Below are 23,893 nucleotides of genomic sequence, written 5' to 3' on the forward strand. Positions count from 1 at the left end.
CTGCGGGGACATATCTCTGCGGATTCATTTCGATTCTGAGCAGATCTCCAACAGAAACTAGCAACGAACATCGGCCAATCGGCATCTGGCACTTCCGTGAAATTGATCGTACCATTGAGGCCGTGTGCAATGCAACTTTGATACTTTATGGGTATTATCAGCTAATATATTGGCGCTGGGTTTTACGAGATTTTCAACATCCTGTTGACTGTATCCGGGAGCCGATGATTCGGGAATTCGGTATTTTATATGTAAACGAGCGTTTGAATTCGGTTGAATAAACGACGATCTATTTAGGGCAGAATTTATGTCATGATGTAACGTTAACGTCCTTTTTAAATTTAGATTTAATATTTTATTACAAGTTTTTTTATGTATGATAGTATCTTTGTGGATTAGATAAAAATTCTAATTCTCAATTTTAATCAATCGGTAATCCACCAGTTAATTGGAAGAAAATCAGTTAGAACTCCAATAAAAACTCAGCATATATAAACCGGATATAGACAGAGTCGGCCGTCTTATACATAAAACATTTAGTAAAAGCATTAAGGAGATTTAAAAAAAGGCACTAAAGAAATTAGTGTTATTATTAGACTTATTAGGCAAATTATTTTTTTTTTTTTCATCTCTCCAAAAATTAAACTTTATGCCCTTTTGTAGAATACTAATTTAGAATATCTAGGCCTTCAAAACCTAATCTAAGTAACTAACTAACTAACCTAATCTATCTAACATCAAACACCAAACATCAAACTTAATACTAATTGGTATAAACTAGGCAAATTAGCAACTATTATTACGCAAAAAGCGTATTTCAACAAAAAATAGGTAACGATTTCCTAGTCAATAAATTTCTACAAAATTTGCTGTAAATTTCTTTATGAGAATATCGAAAACTTAAAGAAATAACGAAAATCTTCTAATAAACGGAACCAACGTCGAACAAGTGGACAAATATGCATATCTGGGAACAACGATAACTCCACAAATGATTATACTCAGGAGATCAAAATCAGAATAGAAAAGGCTAGAGCAAATTTCAACAAAATGAGAAGAGTGCTATGTACAAGAGATTTAAAATTGGAACTAAGAGTTAGTTTGGCGAGGTGCTATGTTTTTTCGACTTTATTTTATGGAATGGAATCTTGGACATTGAATGCGATATCAATGAAAAAACTGGAATCATTCGAGCTGTGGATGTATAGAAGAATTCTGAAAATGTCGTGGACAGAACACATCACAAACAAAGAGGTTCTGAGAAGGATGAATAAAGAAATAGAAGTTTTAAATATAATTAAAACAAGAAAATTGGAATATCTCAGACATATTACACGTGGAGAGAAATACACCTTGCTCCAACTGATTATGCAGGGAAAGATCCAAGGAAAGAGAAGCATAGGGAGACGGAGAATGTCATGGCTGTGCAACCTGAGAGAGTGGTACGGATGTACATCAAATGAACTTTTCAGAGCAGCCGTCTCAAAAGTCCGAATAGCTATGATGATTGCCGACCTCCGCCGCGGAAATGGCACTTGAAGAAGCAGAAGCACCCTTGCGTTTCTTCTGTGGTTTATTTTGAAAATTGGTTTAAACACATACTAATAAAGCAATCAGATATAACTACAAAAACTTTATCTTATATTGTTTAGGTAAGGACTATCATACAATTAAATTGCTCTGGAAAATCCTACAAAAAACTAATATCAGTTACACTTCATGAAGACCGTAAAAATCTGTAAAATTGATCAAAGTAAAGGCTAAAAATTGGTAATAATATTAGTCTTACTTAAAACGCATGTGAAAAAGAAATAAATTATTTAGAAGAAATCTCTTCACATAATTCAGCCGAATTTTAAAACTATAAACATAGTAACTCAAGTGGAGAGTATATTTTAATGTTTAATTCATCTCGTGAATGTAGACTATTTAATGAATTCAGGGAAACAATAACTCAAATGCCTTTCAAAATAACGTTTTCAAAATAATTGTAAGTTAATGTTAGCATAGAAGTTCCAGATGGTTAATTACTTAATATTCCACGCTTTCAAATAATAGTAATATTATATCTCTGATTTAAACTAACATATTTTCTTCGTATTATTAAAATAAAAGATATATGTTATCTTAAAAGAGATAAATCGAACACATTTTCTCGGAAACTACATTTTTCATCATAAATAGACAGCTTGATGTTACTCCAAAAATGACAATGTATATCTTATTGATGCAGATGCAAAGTGTCAACGGATGGGTGAGAAGATTTATAGAAACGCGGTAACACCATCGATATCTACTAAGTATTTAATGGCGGTTGTCAAATGTTAAGCTCTCAACCCTAATGATGGATAATATTCTATGACGCAGCTAGTCCAGGGACTAGCCGAATCCTCGTGGCTTGAGTGAAAGCCTGAAATAAAGAAAACTAAAACTGTTCATACAAATAATATTGACTAAATGATCTATTCTTAGTTTTTCTTGTTAAAGTTGTCCTAAAATATCGTTAAAAAAATTGAGATCGAAACAATTACTATTAAATACTTTTTCAATGACCCATAAATGTGAAAATCGCAAGGCGATAAATCGGGACTATAGGGTGTATGCTATAATATCCTCCATTTCTTTCGTTGTAGTTTTTATTACTGCTTTGGCAATATGAGGCCGAGCATTTCCGTGAAGAAGAATGGTACCATGTGAGAGCTTCTCTGAACGTTATCGTACTTATTGCTTGATATAACTTGTTTGAAGTTTCATTATATAGTTTTAAAATGTAAGTTCTCTAACCTCTATTAACAAGGGTTCTTCATATTCGAAAAAGAATATTTATATGTTGGGGATAACATGTAATCTCGTCTGACGCCTCGCTATTTGGAGATTTCTCTGGTGTCGTTATCTTCAATTTTTACGATAGCAGTTTGATTCCTGTACCGATTTCTAATGACACAAATAATATTCTTATCTATTAATATATTTCTTAGCATTTGTATAAATTTTTCATACTGGATTTTATTGAATGCCTTTTCGAAGTCCATAAAGTAGGCAAATACATATTTTCTTTAATCACGGCATTTTTGTAATAGGATATTTAGAGCAAAAGTGCCTCACTTAATGCTCCAGCTCGCTAACTATAAAATACTTTCTATTGGGTTACTGATAGGATGTATTCCAAACATTATGACATATAATATGACAAATTATTCTTAGTTCTTTGTGTGGTTGCAGAAATGGGTCACTAGTTTACACTCATTTTGTCTTGTTTATTTTTTAACTCTCTGATCGAGATACTCATGACAAATGATTTTCTCGTCAACTAATGGACTAATTAGAAAAAATAATCACTGAAGATAAATTAAATTAACTTTCTAATGTACACAACCGCCTTGAGGCGGACTTTGATCAAAGTCATATTAAATGAACGGGTGAAATTCAGGTTACATACCTACTTAAAACTGATCATCTTTTTTGCATTCCTCCCCTTCTTCAGGATTGTCGAATCGGATAGCAAGTAGAAGAACAACAAATCTTTTTTTGCTCATGACTGCTTTGAAGATTTCTCTTCCAGTTCCATCTGTTGTAAATAAACGGTCTATATTTTCGCGACTGGAGTTGAAAATGGCAGTGTAAACGAGAAGTTCCAAAAATGCACTTAACTCAATAACATCTATTTCTCTAAGATGATGGATAGAACTAGGAGAATATTTCTCACGCATTGATAGTAATTTTGTGTTAGTATTCTGTTCAATATGTTGTAGAATCTTATCACTAAACAACATATTCCAAACAGACAAAAGGGTATCGCAGCCTCGCCGAGCATTTTTGCCTTTGTTTTTAGAATTGGCACTTTTTAATGACAATGTTGTGTTTACGTGCTCTAGATGAGGGGATAACTTCTGATGTACACCACCTGTGTCGATTTTTACCATAAACATAGGTTTTGTCACTATCATTTACTGCTAATTCATCACAATCTGAAGGCTCGTCAGAATCAGAAAATTCCGAACATGTATCGTGTTCAGATTCAATGTTATGGTCTTCCGAAATATCGTCACTGTCATTATCACATTCCTCATTGTACCCCTTTAAAAAAATTACAGTCCGGCGTCGTCTGAGAAACTACTCTCTACATAATTGCTACAATAATTTTTTAGGAACTGAGAGAAACTTGTCGCGAATACACCCACTTATCAAGCTCCAATAGTTAAAGATTAGATAGAAGGACTTGCCTGTGGGCGATATCAATTTCCAATAAAATATATTTAAAAATATGAAATCGTCTGTCAGACGACGCCGGACCAGTTAAGGGTTAACTGTAAAAATTCGTAAAAAAGTATATTTTTGACGTTTAGCGAATACAAAATGTAAAAACTGACCATAATTGTTAGTTTGATTTTTGAAATGTTTCATAATTTTTTTAAAAATTCAACAGCTTCAGAAACTTCGCTCTAGTCTACAGTACCGCCTAATGTACCACTTTTTTTGTATGCAGCCTTTTTCAAGCCTTTTGCTTTAAGCTAAAATAATCCGGTTTTATATCTATTTTTTTTTTATTATTTTAAGTCTTGAAATATATTTGGATTTGATCATCAGAGTTTAATGTTGTCATTTCGCTGTTAAAAGTGATCCTAAAGTATTCGTCTCCCAACTTAATCATGCGGTTATATAAATTACTTGATAACTTTAAGTATTAACAAAAGCAGCAAATAAATAATTTTAGAAATAACATATTATGCTACGTTACTTTTATTTACGTTCTGTCCAGATTTTTTGCCAACGTTCGGTCTTTAAAAGGCATTAAGTCTCATAATGTGTATTGTTTTATTATTTGCACTTTTTATTCATTAAAAATTTTTCCGCAGCAATAAAATAAGTTTTATGACTGTTATAAATTCGGAGTTATTATTGTCGGAACACGTCTTCCAAAAGCAGATGCAGTTGCGCTGGAACTTGTGGTGTTAACAGTTTATTGGATGGTTTTTCGGAAATGCGTTTACAACAGTTAAAAGAAGAATTTTTAAATTTTAAGTTAGTGATAAATAGATTGATGATTAAATGTGAGCAGATACATAAAACGTGGGAAATGGAAGTTGGGTAATTTGTAATAATATCGTAAAGGGTGGCTCTAATACAATATCAAGATTTACCTGATAAAATGAATCCATGAGAAGAGAAAGCGGATATGTCCATAAATAGGCATTTTTGACATTTAGACAGAAATCCACTCTTAGTATGAAGACGCGCCGTTTTGTATAGAAACCGCACATATCCTCATACAAATAATGCTTTTGTGTTTATTAGAAATTATGGTATTGTATAAAAACCGGATAAGTTCTGGACATGCCTACTTTTTCTACGAAAGCTACAACGCATGTCTATTCGTTCTAATATACATTTGTCATTTGTCACTATGGAAGCTGTACAACATGATAATTTCGAATTAAAAATAAAAAAAGCGAAATCCAGAGTGTTGGAAGGCTGTTATCAAAAAAAAGCAAGACGACAACAGTCTACTGATTAGAAAAGTGGTACTACTCCAAGAAAAACGATTGGAGAACCATGAAGGTATGTTGTTATAATCTTAAATTTGGTAAAATATTTAATTCTTACTAGACTTATTACATTGTAGATTGTAACGAAATATTTTTTTGCCTACCACATGGGGTATTACTATTAGGGGTAGAAAATTGTGGACAGAAACTACTGGGGGTGAAGATAGGGCAAGCAAAATAATCGTTACTTGTGCGAACGGCACTCAGGGTTTGTTAGTAGAGCTGGGGTCGTGGATAAGTGAACGACATGGGGTCGGATTGGGGCAACTACAAAAATATGAAACAAAAGGTCATGAATCTCTTGGGACAAACAAAACAAAAAAAAAACAGGAAACACATCTAGTAATTTAGAAAGGGCGTCACTTCGAGGTGCCTAATTATAACCATTACAACAGCTAGTTGTAACTAGGGAAATAATTATTTGAAATGCAAAACATATCCTTGTCAAATGAAACTTAAAAAAGGTTAGTTTTAAAAAAAATAAACAAATGTTAAGAAACAAAATTTAACATTTATTTTTGTATCAACTCAAATAGTTACAAAATAGGCAGTTCAAAAATGATACAATAATAGTCGCAAAATACAAAAATACAAAAAAATTTACATGTTTGTGTCATCTGTTTACAAATTCCAGGAGTTGGAGATACTACATAAACTTACAAAATTTGCCGCACAGAGATTAACCTTTTTTTAAAACAAACAAAACAAATATCGAAAAAAAAAAATAAAGCTAGCTGTTATATGTTAACAATAAATTAAAAAAAAAAACAAATAAAATGACAGCTAAGTTAAACCATAAAATTTACAATTATGAATATTAAATTTTTTTAAATTTTAACGAAAGCAATTATTACTTTTTTTTTTAAATGTTTGTCTTTACTTTAAAATTTAAACAAAAGTTACAGTTACCTGGATTTCACAAAAAACACAAGTTCCTGGAAACTGGAGTTGAATTCTCTGGACACGAACACACGAACAAAAGGACTGGACGAAGCCGGCACTGGACACAAAACTTATGACTCTGCATCTTACAAAATAGGAACAGGTAGAATTAGACTGCATTAACTAATTAACTGCTACCAAAATTATTTTCCATAACGTAAGACGAAGATCTCACTGAAAAGGGAAAAAGCAAAAAAACAGAAAACTACAAATTCGACGTGAATTTGGACATAACGCTGGAGACCACCACTCTTCACCGCGGCTCCAACGAAAGTGACGAAGACGAAATTATCTTCAAAAATTGATCGCATAAGTTGGAATAAACAAACGATGGTTAAAACGCAAATCATTTATTAGAAAACGCAATATCAAGCAGTTCGAATAAAACATTAAAAGAAATACCGAGGAAGTAATATTGGTAAAATATAAACAAACTCTCAAATGGTTTATATTAACTCGAGCCGACTTAAAAAGGAATTGAAAACACTTTTCGCATATTTTAACTTGTAAGATAGGAACTGAGAAACATTAAAAATATTCTTAGATTTTTCAAACATATATATGGGGATTTCAATTTATCACAAATACGAGGGAATTCCAATAAATTTACAAATGCTACAAGATGTAAGAAGAAATGCTTCTTGCGATTCCTCGTAAATGTAAAAAAGAGATTTTTACAAAATTTTATAAATTAGAAAACAAAAATGCTCAAGACCCTTATCTTCAGTCCCTTATTGAAATATTGATAGTTGACTGACGGAATCCTAAAAGAATCCAATATTATCTACTATATAACTTATAAATTATTTTTTCTCCCTTTTACATTTAAACACTATTTTTCCTTCTCCCATGTTCAATATCATTTCAATATATATATATATATATATATATATATATATATATATATATATATATATATATATATATATATATATACAGTGTTCCCAAACCTACCTATAAATCGGTAGATCTACCGATTTCGACGTTTTTCTACCGATCTACCGACAAAGACTTAAATTCTACCGACTTTTATATTCAGACAGAAATTTTTACTTATTCTTAAATTTGAGAAGAAATATGTAAGAGACAAAACAATTTTTCTTGCGATACGTGTAATTTACATTGAGCATTTTTGTGTATTCACGAAACCGTGTGAAAACATTCCAAAATTTATTCTTAAATGATACCTAAGCGGTACTTTACAAAGTACCGCTTAATACAAATAATTATTAATAATACAATAAATGAATCCAAATCCATTGTGATCCCGACCGCTTGGTTCTGGGAATTTGTCAAGTTAGGAGACTTAAAACCGGAACAACGCATAGTTAATATAAGCTTCCGAGTGCACCTCACGAAACAACTCGGTAGTCTGTTTGTTGTATAATATTTCCTTGTAAAAGGGTTTTATACTCGAGTTTTCGGTTCTCGGATAAGTATTCGATTCCTAGTCACAATGTTCTCGTTTTATGTTCAGTATCTCGGTTCTCATTTTTTTTTTATTTTATTAGATTTAAATGAATAAACATATTTTAATTTTTCTTAAATAAACGAATTGCAAAACATTATTAAATTTAAACAAAATATTATATTTTGAAGGATCTACCGATTTTACTCCACAATCTACCGATTTTTTAAAAAAATTCTACCGATTTTATTTTTTTACGTTTGGGAACACTGTATATATATCTATATATATATATATATATATATATATATATATATATATATATATATATATATATATATATATATATATTGCACTGTTGCATACATATAGGTACATAAGCACCAGTTGTGGCCAATAATTTAATACTAATCAAAGTTCTGATTGACAGCCGTAGCATCGACCAAGTAATAGCTTACAAATATCTAGGGCATGAGATTCGCTTAGGCCGAGATAATCAGACAACTCAGATACAAAGAAGGATATGTCTCACGCTGGCTGCCTTTGGTAGACTGAATAACATTTTCAAGTCTATTATCCCAGTTTGTTTAAAAAGAAAGGTTTTTAACCAGTGCGTTTTACCGGTTCTTACATATGGTGCAGAAACACCGACTATGACAAAAAGAACAATAGATAGAATTAGAGTTACACAACGCGCTATGGAAAGATCAGTATTAGGTCTTACCATCAGAGATAAAGTACCAAACCTAGAAATAAGAAGAAGAACAGGAGTCACAGATGCAGTTAAAAAAATAGCCATGGCTAAATGGGCTTGAGCCTGACATGTTGCGAGATTAACGGATGATAGATGGACCAGAAAGATTCTGGAATTGCGACCAAGGCAAGAGGCATATCGAAGCAGAGGACGACCACCGACTAGATGGACGGATGATATCAAGCGCATCACCACAAACTGGATGCAAGAAGCGCAAGATAGAAATAGGTGGAAAATTTTACGGGAGGCCTACGTTCAGCAGTGAACAAATATAGGCTAATTGATTAATAAAATCAAAGGTAAATAGAGACTATTTTAATAAAGATGTAAATGGGCATCATGTAAAATGGGGGTGTACTCGTAATATAGGCGCCACCTGACGGACGTAACGGCGCTAGTTAAAAGCTTAAACAGGACTCATTATGCGCAATTTTTTTATCAAATTAACCCAAAATATTTTGTTTTAATTTGTTTTCCTTTGTTAGAAGTAAATATTTTTTTGTAATTTATTGTTTTGCTGTTTTTCTGAACATTAATGGCATTGTACCTTTTGTCAATAGCTCTAATTAAGATAAATATACAGCGCTAATCGGCTACAAATTAAAAATAATTGAAATGCCATTATTACTTTTAACGAGATAGGTTTTATTTTTATTAAAGGGTTTTACAGTTTTCCATGAACAGAGAGAAATATGTTGGCCCAAAGTGAATATCTCCTACTAGCAGCTTTTGTCATTTTTCAAGTTTGTTCACGTAATATAGTGAAAGCTCAAGATAAAGGTAGGTACTGTTTTTACAATTTAATTGTGAATAAATACAAATATTTGCATGGTCAGCTTTTGACTGTAAATGCTTTGTATTTTTTTTGTTTTAGTCTAATTTTGATTTTATTAAACTTTAATCTATTGAGCTTAGATTTTACATCTTCTGGTAGTGCCTATCAGTTTCGGATATTGTAGAGCATCATGGCAATCTGTATTTAGCAAACTGCTGCTCTAAAAAGATTAGTGATTGTTGTGTTAAACCGCGTACAAAATTTTTCAGCTAGACAATCTTGCGCCTTCTTGCTGTTTTTTCATTGTGGTTAACAACTAGTTTTCTTTTTACATTCTTAATAAAATGTCTTGGTTAGTAACGTGTTCGGTATAGGATATCATCATGATTCTACGATACAGCCACATTTCGAAAGCCTCAATTTTCTTACAGGTAGCGTCTGTGAGAGTCCACGACTTAACTCCGTACAACAGAATAGGAAAGATATAATATTGTAGTAACCTGATTTTTATGAGTACTGATAAATCACTTCATTTGAATAGCTTAGCAATTTTTTAAAATGCAGACCTTCCTTTTTCTATCCTACATTCTATTTCTAGCGAATGGTCCCAATTTGCGTTGACGTTCGTGTCATCCGCATATCTGATTTTAGTAATGCATTTTCCGTTAATTCTAATTCCGGCTTCAACAACATCATCCACTGCTTCTTTAAAGATTTCCTTAGAGCAGGGGTCGGCAACCACACTACAGGAAAGAGCTACTAAAAAGAATCCCAAGCACCAAAGATCTACCTTGTTTTAAAAACCTTTATTATAGACGTACACTTAAGAGAACAGGAAGTAAAAACTAAACATGGTGAAAACAAATACATCGGAATTTTGTTTTAATGGGAGGATTGACAGTCCATCACGTCTGTTAGTTTTTTAACATCCGGTTGGTAGTTTGTTATTCCTAGCCTAATACACGAGTCCAAATGTTTATCTGTTAGTCGGCTTCTGTATTTGTTTTTAATGAACTTCATGTTTGAAAACGTTGATTTACAAAGGTAGGTGGAACAAAACAGGGCACTAATTTTCAAAGCTACATTGACTAAAATTGGGTATTTTTGTTTGGACACTAGACACCAAAAGTTTTCCCTTTCGCCAACGCTCTTCAAACACAAATCATTCATCAGTGTGACTATTTCTAATTCAGTCTCTGATCTGCTTTCGCTGAAATGCTGCTCGATGGTTTGTGATAAGCTTTCTGCATGTACGGATTAAATACAAACTGGGCAATCGCTTCAATTTTGTTGAAGTCACTAAATCGTGTATCGAATTCATGTCTCAGTCTGGTCAACATTTCTATATGCCCCTCTTCTGTGTAAGGTTGAACGTTTACTACTTCTTTTTCGATTACTTCTTTTAAACAAGGAAAATGTTTTAAATTCCCTTCCAGTAGATTTGTTTCTCATAGTTCAAGTTTCGCAATGAATGACTTTACTTCGGAAATCATTCGAAGAATACTGTTTTCTTTACCCTGAAGCTGCAAATTTGGTTCATTCAGCTTTCCTGTGTCATCGGTCAACAATCCAAAATCTCTTAACCATGCGGGTTCTTCTAATGTTAAGTAGTCTGCAATTAGAGTTCGAAACTATCTTCTCTGCAAAGCATGAGCTCTTACTTGAAGTCACTGAGAAATAGATTAAGTTTACGCCCCATGATTCTCCTATTGGTTTACTATTTCTGATAAGTAATTTCAGTGGCGTAACGGTATAGTTCAAAGAATTATTACACAATTAAAAAAGTAGTAATATTTTTTCGCAAGCTTTAATACAAGTACTTTAGAGTGAGCACTGCGCCGCTAATAGTAGAACCATTGAAAAGATATGTCATTGTCATTAAGAAACTAGTCTTGTATGTACAAGATCGCTCGATAAAATTATAATCGAAATAATTCGTTATTAGTGTGTGTTTGTGTGTGTGTGTTTGTGTGTGTACTACGTGTGGTCCTCCATTGACCCCCTGATCAAATATTAATTATAAAAAGTTGGTGAAAGTTATTAGAAGTTTTGTAAAACTCTTAAAAACCCACCTATATGAGATTTCAGGGATAAAATTGGCCATTACTTAACTAGAAGTTGAAAAATATAGTCCTGCGGTCCCAAAAGGACCCCACGTCGTTGTTTAAGGGTTAATTGTGTTTTTTTTAAGTAAGGTTTTATAGTTGGTATAAATGTATGAATGGTAATATTTATATTTTTTAGATGAAGCCATTACAAAATACAAGTTAACATTTCTGAACGAAACGGTAAGTACTATTTTGTGTCTGTCACTCCAATATTTTTTTAATATGCTTATTAATTATGTATCAATCATTTTATTAGATTTTAAATATGAATTATCCGTACTCAAACAATTTCTGTATGTCAATTTCCGTTATTACAGAAATTTTAAACAAAAATTGATTAGATCTAGCAGTAATTTTTTCTTGCACTCATAGCAGAGGCGAAAGCTCTACAGATACACTATTACGTACATAGCGTTATCCAACCAGCTGCTTGAACGTATTACCAACATTTACAAAACTGATGGTATATGAAAAATTTCTAAAAATTTCTAAAAATTTCTAAAAATTTATAAAAATTTCTAAAAATTTATAAAAATTTCTAAAAATTTCTAAAAATTTCTTAAAATTTCTAAAAATTTCTAAAAATTTCTAAAAATTTCTAAAAATTTCTAAAAGTTTCAAAAAATTTCTAAAAATTTCTAAAAATTTCTATAAATTTCTAAAAATTTCTAAAAATTTCTAAAAATTTCTAAAAATTTCTAAAAATTTCTAAAAATTTCTAAAAATTTCTAAAATTTTTTTAAAATTGCTAAAAAATTCTAAAATTTCTAAAAATTCCTTTTTATTTAAAAACATTTTTAAATTTTAATCAATAATGTTGTCGAAGGAATCGAAAATCGAGTACCCAGCTCTGCTATTTTATGTGAATTGACGAAGGTATTCTATTACTTAAACATTAGTACATTCTTACTTAATATTTTATAAGATTAAAACACATAATTTAGTAAGCCTTTTACGTATGGTATTTTGTTCTCCTCACATCTCTTCTTGTAAGCATTTGTAGATAGGTTTTGGTGTTTTCCTAATTCCCTTTTTCAATCTTGTGGAATTCCTTGTGTATAATTTAATATGGATAAAAAAAAATTAAATATATATCTGAGGCCGTTCCTCATAAAATACCGGCCCGATAAAATACTCCGCAAAATATTTGGAGCTATAAACGACAACGGGCAGTGGCGCAGAAGATATAGTTTTGAATTGTATCAGCTCTTTGATGAGCCAGATGTCATAACGTTCATTAAAACACAGCTACTTAGATCTGGACACATAATACGAATGCCAGAAAATACGATTGCTAAAAAGCTAACCACAGGAACACCTGTAGGAAGAAGAAGCAAAGGCCGACCGCGAATTAGGTGGTTAGATGGAGTTGAAACCGACTTACGGATATTAAAAATCAGAAGATGGCAACATGTTGCCAGAAACCGAACAGAATGGCGGCGAATCTTAGAGCAGGCCAAGATCCACAGAGGATTGTCGAGCCAAAGATGATGATGATGGAAAAAAAATTAATAAAACGTTTATTGTTTAATAAAAACAGATTTCCTTTCACTCCTTCCAGAATTCCTACCGAAGAAATAGTTTCAAATGTGGAAGCGGCACTCCGCACAATTCCTAAAATTCCAGCCGACCGTATCCGCTTTGACGTCGCTAAATGTCTTGATACAGCCAAAATCCCTACTTCCAATATATCTCGTGAGGAATTCATAGCTCTCATAAATCTCCGTTCTCTTTCTGAGATAATAATCCTTCCTGCAGACAAAGGTAATGCCACAGTCATCCTGGATACTCCTTCCTACATAGAGAAAGTAAACGACTTACTTAGGGATACATCCTGTTATAACACAATTTCTCGAGACCCCACTCCTAGAGTCGAACGCGAAATTTCCCATGCCATCAAACAATCCGATCTTTCCGATGATGTTAAGAAGTCCATAGTTCGGAAAAACTCCATCTGCCCCAGAATTTACGGTCTTCCCAAAATCCATAAAGACAACGTACCTCTTCGTCCCATTGTGACTACGATTAACTCTCCTACCTACAAACTCGCAAAGTACTTGTCGAATCAGTTTAAGACCTATACTGGTCGTACCTCTTCTTATGTCCGAAATTCCACACATTTCATCACCTTAATCTCCTCCCTCACGGTCGATCCCCAAGACATTCTCGTCAGTTTCGATGTATCATCCCTATTTACTAATATCCCCATACATGACTCTCTAGTTGTTCTGCGAGATCACTTGACCAATGATAACAAGTCTTTGGTTTTGGCAGATCTTGCGGAAAAATGCCTCCTTTCAACATATTTTTCTTTTAGAGGCAATTTCTACAAACAAATATCTGGAACACCAATGGGTTCTCCCCTTTCCCCTGTCATTGCTGACATTTTCATGGAAGCCTTTGAGTCTTTAGCCCTAGAATCTTACCCCTTAAAACCAAAAGTCTGGTTCCGCTACGTTGATGATACATTTATCATCTGGCCCCATGGTCAACATACCCTTTCTCCCTTCCTAGATCATCTTAACTCACAACATCCGAGTATAAAATTCACAATGGAAGTAGAAAATAATCGGTCCCTTCCCTTTCTCGATGTGTTAGTCACCTCCAAGCCCAATGGCCGATTGGGTCACTCTGTTTATAGAAAAAAGACTCACACGAATCGTTACCTACATGCTTCATCACACCACCATCCTGCCCAAAAGAATTCTGTGATCAACTCTCTCATCCATCGGGCCATTTCGATTTCTGAACCTGACAACCTTAGAGAAGAACTTGGCCATCTGCAAAAAACCCTTGTCGCCAACGGTTACTCCAAGTCCACAATTCAAAATATTACACACCGACATCTACATCCCCCTTTACGCCCTAGGACGACAAATTCAGAATCTTCGGGTAATACTCCTGTGGCTTTTCTTCCGTATATTCGAAGTGTCACTGATAGGATTGGCAAAATTCTTCGCAAGGAAGGTATCAGGACTACTTTTCGACCACCCAAGAAAATCTCACAATATCTACCCTCTCCTAAGGACCCATTACCGCCCCTATCTTCCTGTGGTGTCTATTCTATTCCTTGTTCATGTGGACAAGTGTATATTGGCGAAACTGGTCGTTCCGTCAAAACTCGGATTCAAGAGCATCAAAGATGCATTCGATCAGGTCTTTTCTCCCATTCCGCAGTTGCAGAACACTGCCAAGAAACCGGTCATTCCATATTGTTCGAAAAAACTCATATCATTTCTAAGAGCCCCTTCTTTTATTCCAGGAAAATCCGCGAATCTCTAGAGATCCGAAAAAATCCACATAATATCAATCGAGAGGAAGGATACTACTTGTCTCCCATCTGGAATCCCAGTCTAGAGCCGCCGTCCGGTCCCGCTACCACGATGCAGCCACATGATTGGCCAGCGCGCGCTTCTTGACGTTCGCGCCACGGAGTGTGCCGATACGTCCCGACACGACAGGTCACCGCGACTATAAATAGAGCGGTAGCGGAGTAATCGTCGGATTCACTCCCTGCCTCTCGACGCGTTAGTGTTCTGAGCTGTTGGACGTGAATCCCTGTCCTGGCATTTGGTTTTCACCTCTGGCTGCGTTGAGTAGTTGAGTTACTGTGACCAAATGCCCATCTTGGTAGTTAGTATTCGCCTCTGGTTGCGTTGAGTAACTGAGTTATCGTTGCTAACTACCCATCTTCTTGTCTTTTGTTTCTTTTTTGTTCTCCTGAAGAAGCTACATACAATTGTAGCGAAACGTCGAGATGAACCCACTTTTGGGTCACTCACAAATGACACGGTCCAAACCCGGAAGACGAATAAACTATAATAAAAACAGATTTTTTATTCTTCAAATGTAGACTCTGTTCCGGAGTATTATCAGTTTAATGTTAAAGTATCATTTTTGAAGTATTTTTTATTTGATTTAAGCTTTTATTTTAGCTAAAAAGTAAAATTGGTTTTATTTGCCATTTTTTCAATATAAGAATCTTTGCTCATTTTTTGCTTTTTTCTAAGATAATTTTGCAATGCATATTAATCTTTAATGTACGACCTATTATTGATATTTTTAAGGAGTCCTCTCTAAGAAACGGTCAGAGAAAATGCGAGGAACTAGGAATGGAGTTAGTATCAATTAAGTCAAAGGAAAAGAACGATGCTATTTTCAAGCACGTTTCCAAGATAGGTAAGTAAAAGCATAATTTCTATGTAAGTAATACACAGGAGGGTAATATTCACGAATAACGTACACATTTTTATTTATTATACCATCAATAAATAAATAGTGAAACAGTTGAAATAAAGGTAAATGGAGTTTCCATTAACAACATTAGATATGCGGAAGACACTGTGATCTTAGCCGAAAATATTGAAGATCGTCAGAGACTGGTGACCAGAATAGCGGAGTATGGAAAAGAGTACGGTCTAACAATGAACGTCAAAAATACGAGAATTTAGAATAGAAAAGACTAGAACAAATTTTAACAAAACGAGGAGAGTGCTATGTATAAGGGATTTAAAATTTGAACTAAGAGTTAGGTTGGCGAGGTGCTATGTTTTTTCGACTTTATTTTATGGAATGGAATCCTGGACCTTGAATGCGACATTAATGAAAAAGCTGAAATCATTTTAACTGTGGGTATATAGAATAATTTTAAAAATAATATGGACAGAACACGTCACAAACAAAGAGGTTCTGAGAGAAGGATGACTAAAGAAATAGAAATTTTAAATACAATTAAAACAAGATAATTGGAATATCTCGGATATATTACACGTGGAGAGAAATACACCTGGAAAGATCCAAGAAAAGATAAACATAGGTGGGCGTAGAATGTCATGGCTGCGCAACCTGAGAGAGTGGTACGGATGTACATCAAATGAACTTTTCAGAGCAGCCCTCTCAAAAGTCCGAATAGCTATGATGATTGCCGACCTCCGCCGCGAAAATGGCACTTGAAGAAGAAAAAGATACCATTAAAAATAAAATTGTTAGCCACTTTTAGTCCATGATTAAAGAATAAGAAAAGGGCATAGTTAAGTCCATTGTTGGAATGATGTTTGAATTTTCCGCCAGTTCAGGTTTTCTGTAATTTCTTTCCATTTTGCTGTGGGACCATCTTTTGAAAATGACTGTAAATATGCCAACCAAACGTTGTCAGTGTCATCATCGATACAATAGACGTTTAGTTGTACTGTTCCAGTAATTTATTGTCCTGTTCTAGACCCTTTTATTGCTAATATAGGCAGTGTAATGGGATATCTGGTATTTTATTTAACCTTGGGGACCTTTTGGATGTTCTTATTGTTTACTCTTATATTTAATTGCATATTTCGTGTTCTGCTAACCACCATTACCTTCGTCTTGTCTATATTAATCTTCAAGTGCAGTCGTTCTTCTTCAGTGTTTATTCTATCTATTAGACGTTGTAGCGTTTTTTGGCTATCAGCTATTATGACTGTATCATCAGCATAGCGAAGATTACTAATAGTCTGTCCGTTGATTTTGATTCCATATCGTTTCAGAGTAAAGATTAAAAAGGAGGACTGACAGAACACAACCCTGTCGTACACCTTTTTCGATTGAGAAATATGATGTAGATTTTCGTTCGGAACGTAGATTGACCAACCCTAAGAAGAAGATTGTTTCCCTTAACAAGGATATCTTTAGGATTTTTTGTTGAAATGTTATTCACATTACAAATTTAAACCTATTTCTGTCCTTTTTTGTTTTAGATAACTCGAGCTGTTACTACACCGGAGCTGCAAGGCCAGCAGTAAATCAAGCATTTCTTTGGCCTGACAAAACTAGACTAGGCTTTAGGAATTTTGACAAGAATATGCCAAACAACGACGGTCAACCACTAATAAAGCCAACTATTATAGTAGTTGTAAAGAGCAACGGAACAGATTTGATTTGGAGAGATGCACCTTTTGTTGCTAAATGCAAACCTATATGTGAAAAGATGTCAGATAGAGAAATGGATCCTGGTAAGCAATAAAATGATATTTTCAGTAATTTAGTGAAGTGAAATCTAAAATATTTAACGTACAACATTTTTGCATTGAAGCATTTCGCGCAACACTTTGCGCGCAATCGATCTACTAAGCCTTCTTTATAGCCTTTGGGCCGTGGATGTTCTAGATGGGCAGTGATATTATATTTGGTCTTATATTGGGATTTATAGAATTAATTGTTTGTTTGCAAAATTTTTGTTAAATATATTATCGAAATATTTTAATTTACCTAAATTGTTTATTTAACTCCATTCAAAATTTTAATTGTCTACTGGCATAGGAATTTTAATCAATCTGTGCCTTATATGCAAAAAATAAATGCACACAATAGATTGTCAAAAAAAGGCATATCTATTAAAATGGATGTAAGAAAAACTTTACGTAAACAAACAAAAATAATAAAAATATTAAAAAGTCCTTTGACTTAAAAAAATCCTTTCTGGGTAATTCACAGAAGGTTTTCTGACTAAACAATACATTTTTAGTGCTGCTACTAAACTCAGTTGCTTAGTAGCAGCACTAGAGTCGAGCACCAAGTCCGTTTAGAGATTACGTCGTCTATCTTTTTTGTGGACTAAGGTGGAAATATTCCAAATCGACTAGGGAAGGTGTCCCTAGTACAGTGGGATTCAATTCGAAGATGGACTCATGCTAGAACATGGCCGTATGCACTGCAGACCAATCGCCTAACAACTAAAACCACCCCTTCTTCGGACAAGAAACCCCCGGACGAGTTCAATCGGTGAACAAAACATAGGCATGCCTTGCGCAGTCTATGAATTCGAGTGAAAAAACTAGAAGAAGATTCTTACCTAAAAATGATAAGAACCACTTAAAATAACATCTAGATATAGTATTGTAAAGAGACAAAAACATTAACAGACTATTAAAAAAGAGGGGCGGATTGTGGTTGTTCTGACCACTTCTTAGGAAGAATAAATTTGCAGTAGTAGGGAAAAAAGAAAAACGAGCTTACACATAAAAAAGCATCTTGAAATATAACAGCAGTACACTAAATTAGGAAAAAATCAGAAAAATATAAGCAGCACATTCAACTAAATTTGCGAAAAGTCGAATTGGATATAATAGTAGAAACAAACTCAAAAATAATGAAATCTACCCATATAAGTATCCACCGCTTGTGGCGGTCTACGGAGTGAGTTATACCGGCACGCAAGTCCCCACCTCTTGTAAATGCGATTCATCCTCCTGGTCGGCTTGGTTATCTGACCAACAAGTGATGAAATAAACAATAGAAAAGGCAAAAAATACATTCTTAGATATAAGTACAGAACTATAGAAGTTATAGTGTATTTTTATGTATGAGAGAGTAATAAAACAATAAATTATGTATGCAAATCCCTAAACTGTTGATACGGGTGACTCAATGAAAAACAGATATTTGTCAACAAGTTTACAGAAGTATATAGGAAAACAATTTTAAATTGAGTACGACCACCAGGTATAAAGGTTGGAGCAGAATAGAATACAATAGTTGTGAGGTTACTAATCCCTAAATAAGGTTTCCAGTATCGGAGTGATGGAGGTTAACAGGTACTAATGAATTTGCAAGAAATGTAAGATGTTTATTTTATTGGTTATATATAACCAATAAAAGTTTAATAAGTACCTACCTATTTGCAAAATAAAGTTTAATTCTTTAGATAAAATAAAACGTTTTATTTTATCTGAAATGAGTGCATTCCACGAAGTAAGAGTTTCAACAATCAAACATTTAATTCTTTAATTCCAGGAATCTACGACAGTAATTGACTAGATAATTAGGTACCTTCTAAACTTATTCCACAGAAAATGTGATAGTGGGTTTTTCCATTTTGTATATAGGAAGGTCCAAGTGGCGTATTCAAAATTCTTAACAGTTCACTAAAAGTAGGTACTTCAGTTGCAAGGTGCAGTTTATTGTGTATACTAGTGTTATGGAAAATTTGGAAGTGCCGTATAAACGCCGAAAAATTGGTCCTCTAACAGTTAATGAAAAAACATTAATATTTAATTGTTTTAAATCATTTACAGACAAACGTTTTGAGACCGTTGAGTTAGTTAGCAGTACACTTGGTGTTGGGAAATTTACGATTTACAGAGTTATTAAAGAAGAGAAATGTGGTAGTTTTCAAATGCTACGTAATGCTCCAGGGAAACCAAAATTTCAAATAGAATATCAATTTAAAGAAGGACTTCGACGGAAAGTGCATGAATTCTTCTTTAGACAAGAATTTCCAACATTGGATAAAGTTCTTGTCTCAGTTCGAGATGATAAGGATTACCCAGAAATGAGTCGAAGTACGTTATGGAAACTTTTAAAAGAAATTGGCTTCCGCTGGAAAAAGAATCCCAGAAAGTCTATTTTATTAGAAAGAAGCGATATTGTCATATGGAGAAGACATTTTCTAAGAACCATAAAGGAAATGAGAAACCAAAAAAGAAAAATATTTTATCTTGATGAAACATGGATCAACGAGGGTCATACTCCAAATAAATTTTGGCAGGATGAAACTGTTACAAGTCAAAGGCACGCTTTTGTAAGTTCTAATATAGTGTGTGATAAAAGAGGTCACTTTTGTTTACATACACATAACACTTTATAACACTGAAATAATTCATTTATTTTTTACAATTATTCAAAGTAGTTTTTCAATTAATCTTGAGCACGCCCATGGAGTGGTCGGAGCTACCAGTTAAAATTATGCTAATTACTCTCTCGTTCATAAAAATAAACTATAGGGAGGGCTTCAATGTGGATTGAAAATTGTACAATTTTCTGTGACAATAAAACATATTTCTGTTCTATTTTATTGTAGTATTTATGCACGTATTTGCAAACTGCTTCTTAATCTATGTGTAATGCAAATTATTACTAGATTTTGTATTGAGGGGTATAGAAGCAAAATCAATGTAAAGTCACGTCTATCAAAATTTTCAAGAAACGTGAAAAACTATTACAGAGGACTCCTGTGATATTTTTAGTTTTCTGTTTGATTTACTTGTATTCTAGTATAAGGTTTTATTAGAAGAATACAAAATAAAAAATATTTGAGCTGCAGTTTCGGTATAACATTGGTATTATTTATGGACGTGCCGGAATTTGCAACAAAATTTAGCAACTTTGAATTGGAAATTTCAGAAAACTTCGAAAAAACGTGTTTTTTTAAACTTCACTTAATAAATTATTATAAACATTAGATTCTTATTACTTAAAATATATTTATTTGTTTATATTTATATAATTATTGTTATAAATTAAAAATGACGTAAATTCATAAAAATGAACTTTTTTAACACAACAAATTTTACATCCCAGTTGTTTCTTCTGGAGAAAACTCTTCACATAACTCATTTGTCAATAGTTGTGAATCACTCTCGTCATTATTCAGAAAAAAATGTGTGGCATCTTTATCAACCTTCAAATCGAAATTTTATTGCCAATTAGTTCCATAATGCTTTTCTAATAATTTGCCAATACTCTGGGCATTCCTTTTGTCACTTACTCTGCCGGCTTCAAATTTGTCAGGATTAATCGAACGAATATGTTTTCCTTTCTTACAAAAGCCCTTTGGAACACCGATGGAAGTATTATAGTGGACTTTGCCCTGAACTGTAATTGTATGATCATTTTGCTTCAAAATCCTAAAGCGTTTGCACTGTTGACATTGAAAGTGCCAAGCTCATGGTGGTTTAATAATTTCTGATACTGAGGTTTTATCCTCAGCTCCCCGATTTGGTAATTTCAAAAGAGCTAAGTTTTTTTGACAATCCATTGAAAATACTTCTCTCTCGCTGCTGTTAGTGTTAAGAATTTTGTAAAATGCTTTTGCTTTAAGTTTATGTAATTGCTGTAAAACATTAAGTCCTTTTTTTTGCTCCGCATCTTTTTCTTTCCTTATCTCTTCCTTATATCTTAAGCCAATAGAGCATGCGTCTGTATTAGGTGTTCCAAAACCTATATTATAGTACGTTGCAAAATATAAATGAAAATAATGTTCCTTAACCATAAGAGAGCTATCCACTGATGTGACGTAAAGTTTAAAGAGTTGTCTTATATTAAGATCACATGGTAGATAAGTTCTTTTCTTGATTTGTCTCCTGCAGTAATGAGATTCCAGACATTTAAAACTCTTAGTTAATAAAATTACTCTAAGTAAAGAAAAATATTAAGACAAATATATGGAGGCATAAAAGAACAAGGTTTGTGGCGCAGGTGTTACAATTTTGAGTTGTATAGAAGATTTGGAGAACCTGACGTTGTAAGGTAGCATGCCCGGTAATCAGACGAGAGGAAGATGCCATAGTCAGAAAAGTTTTTGACCGAAGAGGGCCGATCGGACAACGAAGAAGAGGAAGACCGAGACTTAGGTACCAAGAAAACCTAGAAAATGATTTGAAGTCTATCGGAATTAGAGCATGGAGAAGAGTTGCCAGAGACAGGGGCGAATGGAGGATTATTCTGAAGAAGGCTTTGGCTCATAAAGAGCTGTAACGCCACTGCTGATGATGAATAAAATTACTCATAGCTAACTTTTTTTAATTATTTTTTTCTAGAACGCGGTCGCCCTCTCGTTTTTCTAATGTAGTTAATCCCTTAAAAAAACCACTTTACGACACTCTGAATTCTATCTTTTTTCACGCCCAAAATTTGCATAAAGGCTCTTCTTTATACACTAATCCATTCGCCACCTTGCTTTGGTAATCTATAATTTATTGATACCTGTTTTTAAGAAATTGTGCTGCTCACTTCTCTCTCTGCTCATCTTCTTCTTCTCTGCGGTGTCTTAGTCTCACAACATTTTAATGTAAATGCATCTTGTTTAAGTTTTAATGGAATTTTATAATATATTTCACGAACAAATTGCAGATCCCTTCTAGTTAATAAATTGCACTTCAATATTTTATTTTTATGAACATATCTTGGCTTTTCAGGCAAACCTTTAGATGAATATCTAAAAACAAAAAAAATGATTAGTTCGATGCAGTAAAACATTATCTACCTCTCTATGCTAACCTTTTTTTCATATCGACTACCCTTTTGTGTTTATCACGCTGTACAATTCTTTTCTAACTACATTCTGAAGTCGTTTTTTCTATAGAGATACCAATATTATCGTTATCCATTACAACAAAACAAAAGGAAATTTAAGTAAACCTACTTTGAATAATATCCAAACAACACTAAAAACATTACATGGTTAGAAGCTGCCACATGCCATTTCGCAGGAATGGCTAAGTCACGTGTCAGCCCAAACGTTTCGCCATTAGCAAGGCCGGACTTGGCAGTCTTTGCAACTAAATTTTTTTGGACCAGGCAGGTGTTGCAGCTTAAGCGTATTTTCTCGTTTAAATTACTCCAATTTAAGGTGGAATTTGCACCTAAATTATGTTTGAACTTATGTATATACACATACAGAACAAATTCCCGTATCAAACGCAGATTTCACAAAAATGTGACTTGGCGGGTTTTACTTTTATACCCCTCATATACTTTATATTTATAGAACAAACAGAAATAAATATTTTATGTTACAGGTCCGCCACCACCACCAAATCCTGACCATATCACGTTTACTGTGTTTTTTGTAAGTTTTTTACTTTTTTATAAAGACATTTATCTCAAAGGTTAAATATTTGTTCTTGAACAATACAATAATACTCCGAAAAACTTATTTTTTATGATTTAAGAAAGGAGATCATTTGACATCAGTTTCTCTTTAAAATAATTTCTTATTAGACTAGGCGGGATCTGTAGAATTTCAGACCATAATGGACATTTTCCATAGGAAGCTATTATTTTGCTGGAATCACTTCAGGATGTGCCCAATATCGATAATCATGATATATGCCCAAGTCGCAAACCCTGTGCTAAATTTTTTATTTAACAAAATCTGAAAAAAATTGAAAATTTCTCATTTTTTGCTCCTATTTTCGTTTATAATTCGGAAAATATTGATCCTAGTGAAAAAATTATAAGAAGTTAAAAGTTTGGTTATTCAATTTTACACAATATTTCGTTAGCTAATAATTTCGTTTGCATAATAATTTTGCAATCCAGCCTACTGGAAAAAAATCGCAAATTTTCAAATTTATAGTAGGCCCTAAATAAGGCCCTCAGATAGTTGCAATTTTTTTTACATATAAAAGAAGGCTCAAACTGTCAAACGCTTTTTGTAAAATTCAAATCGGTTTACTATGAGAGCCTAGAAATTTTTTTAAAGTTTTAAACATTTTTTAGGCTTATAAACAAATTGAATAACTTTACGAGCTTTAAACATATTAATTTCAAAATTAATACACTTAAAGATCATTAAAAGACGTTTCTTAAAAAAAACGATACATTCGG

General features: G+C 33.3%; 1 protein-coding gene across 2 annotated transcripts in view; it reads left to right on the forward strand.

The window, feature by feature from the left end:
* Positions 1–9,282: 9,282 nt before the first annotated feature.
* The window catches only part of LOC140442931 (uncharacterized), a 42,543-nt gene continuing 27,932 nt past the window's right edge, over positions 9,283–23,893 (forward strand). For both annotated transcript variants that reach the window (XM_072533893.1, XM_072533892.1), the window contains exons 1-5: positions 9,283–9,430; positions 11,670–11,713; positions 15,601–15,712; positions 17,263–17,517; positions 23,083–23,132. In XM_072533893.1, the coding sequence (XP_072389994.1) occupies positions 9,343–9,430; positions 11,670–11,713; positions 15,601–15,712; positions 17,263–17,517; positions 23,083–23,132 (549 nt within the window). In that variant the 5' untranslated portion in view covers positions 9,283–9,342. The remainder of the gene's footprint in view (positions 9,431–11,669; positions 11,714–15,600; positions 15,713–17,262; positions 17,518–23,082; positions 23,133–23,893) is intronic.

Source organism: Diabrotica undecimpunctata, chromosome 6, assembly GCF_040954645.1.
Source record: "Diabrotica undecimpunctata isolate CICGRU chromosome 6, icDiaUnde3, whole genome shotgun sequence".
In the NCBI taxonomy this organism is placed as follows: Eukaryota; Metazoa; Arthropoda; class Insecta; order Coleoptera; family Chrysomelidae; genus Diabrotica; species Diabrotica undecimpunctata.